General features: G+C 33.6%; 1 protein-coding gene across 1 annotated transcript in view; it reads right to left on the reverse strand.

Moving 5' to 3' along the window:
- Positions 1-5,059, reverse strand: part of TLX3 (T cell leukemia homeobox 3) — an 8,342-nt gene extending 3,283 nt beyond the window's left edge. The window contains exons 1-2 of the mRNA XM_040344690.1: positions 4,198-5,059; positions 1,698-1,941 (exon numbers count right to left, since the gene is read on the reverse strand). Coding sequence (XP_040200624.1) covers positions 1,698-1,941; positions 4,198-4,597 — 644 coding nt within the window. The 5' untranslated portion in view covers positions 4,598-5,059. The remainder of the gene's footprint in view (positions 1-1,697; positions 1,942-4,197) is intronic.
- Between the last annotated feature and the right edge of the window lie 883 nt (positions 5,060-5,942).

Raw genomic sequence — 5,942 nt, forward strand, 5'->3', positions numbered from 1 at the left:
TTTAGACGAGTTTAGGAGAGTTTTATGTTTTTTTCTGCCAGTGAGCTCCAATCAGAAACCCGAATGAGAAGGTTTTTTTTTTGCCTCTAAACGTTGTTCTAAAAAATATGCCTGAAAATGTCCTAATGTGTATTATGGACACAAAGGATAAAAAACACTGAGTTGCTTCTACAGGCAGAATACAAAACTCCTGTAGAAGCAACGTTTTGTATGCCAGTGTGCATGGAGCCTAGAAGGTATTATTTTACAGCATAGGTAAAAACATGCTGGGGACAAACTAGATCTATACTCAGACAAAAATGAAAATAAAACATGGAGCACACTGGATGGACATCTTTTCTTTTTTTGTTTACTGCTGTCACTTTTTATGTTTTTATACTATATAGATATATCTATAACTATATATATATATATATATATATATATATATATATATATATATATATATATATATATATATATATATATATATTCTATATATATATATATTCTATATATATCTATATATCTATATATCTATATCTATATATATATGTATATATATATATATATATATATATATATATATATATATATATATATATATATATATATATATATTCTCTCTCTCTCTCTCTCTCTCTCTCTCTCTCTCTCTCTATATATATATATATATATATATATATATATATATATATATATATATATATATATATATATATATACACATGTCTTCAATTATCAGACAGGCCTGTGATGATGACAGATTTTATGCAAACCATTTTGAGGAAAGTTCCATTGTTTATTCTCTCAAAATGGTGAAAATTCATATAAATATACAGTACAATAACCAGCCAGTACAATATTGTATTCTCTATTATTTAATATGTCACATTACATTTTTTTTGCTCTTTTTTATTTTTATTTTTTTGTACATCCTGGTATATGTTGCTTAATCAAAGCTTTTTTTTGCCCCAAGGTACATAGCAGAAAGTATTGTGAAAGTGAGATAATAAAATACTTGTGCTGGCCATACATGCTTCTTCCATGTTATTATTCAAAGTGCGATTTTGTGAAAGAGATGGAAACCAAATGGAATAGCCATGCCTTCCTTTTCCATTGATTTAGACTTTTGGTGGAAAATGATTCATCCTTATGCATCCATGAGATCCATTGAGATGATTTGGTTATAATTAATTTGATTGTATTTTGATCAATCCGCTTATGTGGTTGCCTGGTGGAAAACGAGCTATGATGGATAACGTACAATCATATCTTCCAACTATCAATCAAATTCTATTTCCTCATGTATGGAATATCGATCAAATTTGTTGTCGACTACTCATCCATTATTGGAAGAGAATGCTTGGAAAATAATTCGAACATTTATGGAAGCGTGTATGGACACTTATGGACGGAATACCTATTCCTTATGTATGGAATATAGATCAATTTTGTTGTTGACTATGTATTGGTTATTGTAAGAGATTAATCGGAAAATAAATCGATTATTTATGGAAGCATATATGGTCACAAGGTACTTGATAGACATTATGGATCAAATTCCCTTTCATGTATTGAATATCGATCAATTTTATTGTTGACTACCTATGAATTATTGGAGAAGATTGGTTGGGAAAGAAATCGAATGCGTGTATGGTACTTGATAAACACTTGGATGGGGTGTAGCTCCTCAATGACCACCCATGAGCACTCACCTCCATTTTGTCCTCCTGTTTTGGAACCATGTCTTGACTTGAGCGTCGGTCATTTTCAGGGATTTGGCGAGGGCGGCTCTCTCTGCAGAAGCCAGGTATTTCTGGCGATGAAATCGCTTCTCCAATTCGCAGATCTGGACTCTGGAGAAAGACGTTCGCGGTTTTTTTCGCTTGGGAGGCGTCCGATTCTGATAAGGGTGTCCGATCCTGCGGGTCACTGTGAAGGGGGTCAGGGCTGCAGCAGCTAACATAGGTGACACAAAATTTAGGAGAGGGTCACTTTCTATATGTGAAGGAAGAACAGAATTAGTCACCTATGTATTAAACATGATGGAGATGGAGAGAGATGAATAATACAGACAAATCCATGGAAAGTGACAAAGTATTATATTACACCCCCACACCCTTTCCATTGATGCTATCACATGTCCCCTGTTTGTATTGCCTTCTCGGGCTACTTGCACTTAAGTTCATTATGCCCCGAGGTGAAAAAACACAGGCCATCTGCTTAGTACATACAATTAGTACATGCTGTACACTGCATAGAGACTTACAATGTTTCCATGTACTGTGTGTTCTAGTATTGTCTGGGGGGAGGAAATATACAATGAGACACACAAATGATTTCACCCAATGCAAAATAGGATTTCTCTCAAAATTATTACCAAGGGAGATTCACAGATAAATCATTTCTTTTTTATTTCTATGCATTTTCAGAATAATGAAAGTTTCATCCTGAATCCCAGTGCAATGCAATCAGGGTGAATGACCATGGAACCTTCCTCGAAATGACTCAAGAAGGAGGATTGCCAGGGAAAATCATATTTCTATGTTTCTATGTATTGTGCAGAGTATATTCGCACTAGGTAAAGTAATCAGTGTGAGCATTGGAGCTTCCCTGCAATTGCTTTACACACACACTGATAAATATATACATGGAATATATATAAGATGGGTGGAATACAGCAACAATACACAGACAATATGGCAAAGGTGGAGTAAAATCACATCTATCTTTTCTATCTATCTATCTATCTATCTATCTATCTATCTATCTATCTATCTATCTATCTATCTATCTATCTATCTATCTATCTATCTAGTCAGTTAAATTAATTTTCCCCTAAACGAGCAAGGGAACATTGATATGATAATATGAATATGATAATATATTATTATATATATCTATTCTAAACGGTACTAAACCAGTGTGAGGAATAGACTTTCTACAAAATTTTTCAAAAGTAACGTGTGACAGGAATATATATATATATATATATATATATATATATATATATATATATATATATATATATATATATATATATATATATATATAATTATATATATATATATATATATATATATATATATATATATATATATATATATATATATATATATAAAAATATATATAACAATTCTGAGTTCTAAAGTTGTCAATGTACTAGGTACATGAAATTAACGTGCCAATGAGCAATGAGCAATAGATCAACTATTATTAATTTAAATGAAAAAGGGGGGGGGGTTGTTACAGTAAAATCACATCTGTGTATTTCTATTTATGTATAAAGATATAAAGTAAGCAGTCAGTTAAATCTCGGTGCCAGCTAGCAGGGGAATATTTTTTTTTGTCCGTAGAACATTTAGAATTAACTTAAAAAAACAACTAACTAAGGGTATTGACAGGAAAATTATCTGTGTTTATCTATCTATAAACCTATCTATCTATCTATCTATCTATCTATCTATCTATCTATCTATCTATCTATCTATCTATCTATCTATCTATCTATCTATCTATCTATCTATCTATCCATTTTATGAAATAAGTATGCCAAAAAGGAAGCAAACAATTAAATAATAATAAAAAAAAAAAAAGATTATCTAGCTATTCACTGGAAAATCACATCTATATTTATCTAACTCCATCTACTGTATATGATCAGGCTTTTAATATATCTATCTATCTATCTATCTATCTATCTATCTATCTATCTATCTATCTATCTATCTATCTATCTATCTATCTATCTATCTATCTATCTATCTTTTCTATAAAATCAGTGTGCCAATAAGCAAGGAAACAATTAACATTTTCTAAAGATTGTTTAACTTTTTCTAAACTGTATTCACTTGAAAATCACATCCGTATCTGAATACCTCTCTCTCTCTCTCTCTCTCTCTCTCTCTATGTTATCAACCTTTTTATCTATCAGTCTATCTGTTAATAGTATTTTTATTTAATTACATTTACTGTATTATATCAAGCTATCTATCTATCTATCTATCTATCTATCTATCTATCTATCTATCTATCTATCTATCTATCTATCTATCTATCTATCTATCTATCTATCTATCTATCTATCCATCTATCTATCTAGTCTATAAAATCTTTGTGTCAATAAGAAATGAAACAATCTAATATTTACAAAGATTATTTAAGATGATCTAACGTAAATAATCTGCTATGTATGAAGGGGTGAATGGTCCTTACCTGAGAATCTTTCTTTGACAAATCTTCTGCTGCTTTCCATCCAGGGGAAGTTAAGGCTGCCAAGGCCGGGCACAGATGGCATGGTTGGGATGGCACTGGAGATGGGAGGTGGGACGGCACCAGGGATAGGTCGATGAGCTGGCACTCTGATGACTCCAGCTGGAGCCAGACTTAGGTTTACACTGTAAGATCCCGAGTCGTCAAAGATGCCAGGGAAGGAAGATGGCAGGGACGAGTAGGGGGCACAGGAGCGGCTGATCGGACTGCTCAGGTAGCTGGCGGTGTCGGAAACTCGGGAAGCGACAGAGTTTTCCTGGTCCGAGTTGTTGAGGATCTGGTCAATCCCAAAGCTAATGGGTTCATGTTGGTGTTGGGTCTGTGTGTTTGTGGGCTGATCCATCCTGTGTCAATAGAAAAATTGGCTATTCCTTTACAACAATCCCCGTCCTCCTTTACACCGGCTCCATGTACGTCCTGCTGGATGGAGACTGAAACTTTGCCAAGCTTGGTCAAGCCCGATAGGCTCTGTGTCATCCTTTTGAACCAAAGCTCGACTTTCAGCGTCGAATGTATTTCCTGCTACGGGGATTGGCGGAGAGGAGCAAGCCTCTGCGCCACGATTGGCTCCCACCTCTCATCAGCTGGCAATTCATTGAAACGGTAGCTTAGGGACTGTTCCAAGGTGACATCATTTTAACAAACGAACAATAGGTCAAATTTATTAGCTGGGATAATAGGTGCTGGAGATTGCAATAGTATGTTTAAAATACAATACCACGCCGGATCAGTTAGCGAGACCGACAAACAAGTTGGAAGCATTTATGCAAAGAGGATCCAAATGAAACGATCGTGTAGTCTGCTGTATGATCTCACCACTGACAGGGCAGAAATGCAAAGTCAGCCTGGGATGGCAATCATCTTACAACAAAAATCCTATTCAAATATCACAATCATCTAACTCTACGCCAATATTCGGATCCATGAAATGGCATATTCATAGCTAATACTATTACAATCGTTTTACATCTGTCCACAAGCATTCCAGTCTATGGAAAATCACATATGAACATATCACAGTCATCTCAGATTTGTTCACATATATTCTGATCCATTAACGTGTCATTTCCATATAAAAATCACTTATCTCAGATCTGTCCACAAGTATTCTGAATCATCTTAGATCTGTCCACAAGTATTCTGATCCATGAAATGTCATAGTAATAATATTAGAATCATCTTAGATCTGTCCACAAGTATTCTGATCCATAAAATGTCATAGTAATAATATTAGAATCATCTTAGATCTGTCCACAAGTATTCTGATCTTGTCATTAATAATATTAGAATCAGCTTAGATCTATCCACAAGTATTCTGAATCATCTTAGATCTGTCCACAAGTATTCTGATCCATGAAATGTCATAGTAATAATATTAGAATCATCTTAGATCCATCCACAAGTATTCTGAATCATCTTAGATCTATCCACAAGTATTCTGAATCATCTTAGATCTATCCACAAGTATTCTGAATCATCTTAGATCTATCCACAAGTATTATGAATCATCTTAGATCTATCCACAAGTATTCTGAATCATCTTAGATCTATCCACAAGTATTCTGAATCATCTTAGATCTATCCACAAGTATTATGAATCATCTTAGATCTATCCACAAGTATTCTGATCTTGTCATTAATAATATTAGAATCAGCTTAGATCTATCCACAAGTATTCTGAATCATCT

Source organism: Rana temporaria, chromosome 3, assembly GCF_905171775.1.
Source record: "Rana temporaria chromosome 3, aRanTem1.1, whole genome shotgun sequence".
NCBI classification, from domain to species: Eukaryota; Metazoa; Chordata; class Amphibia; order Anura; family Ranidae; genus Rana; species Rana temporaria.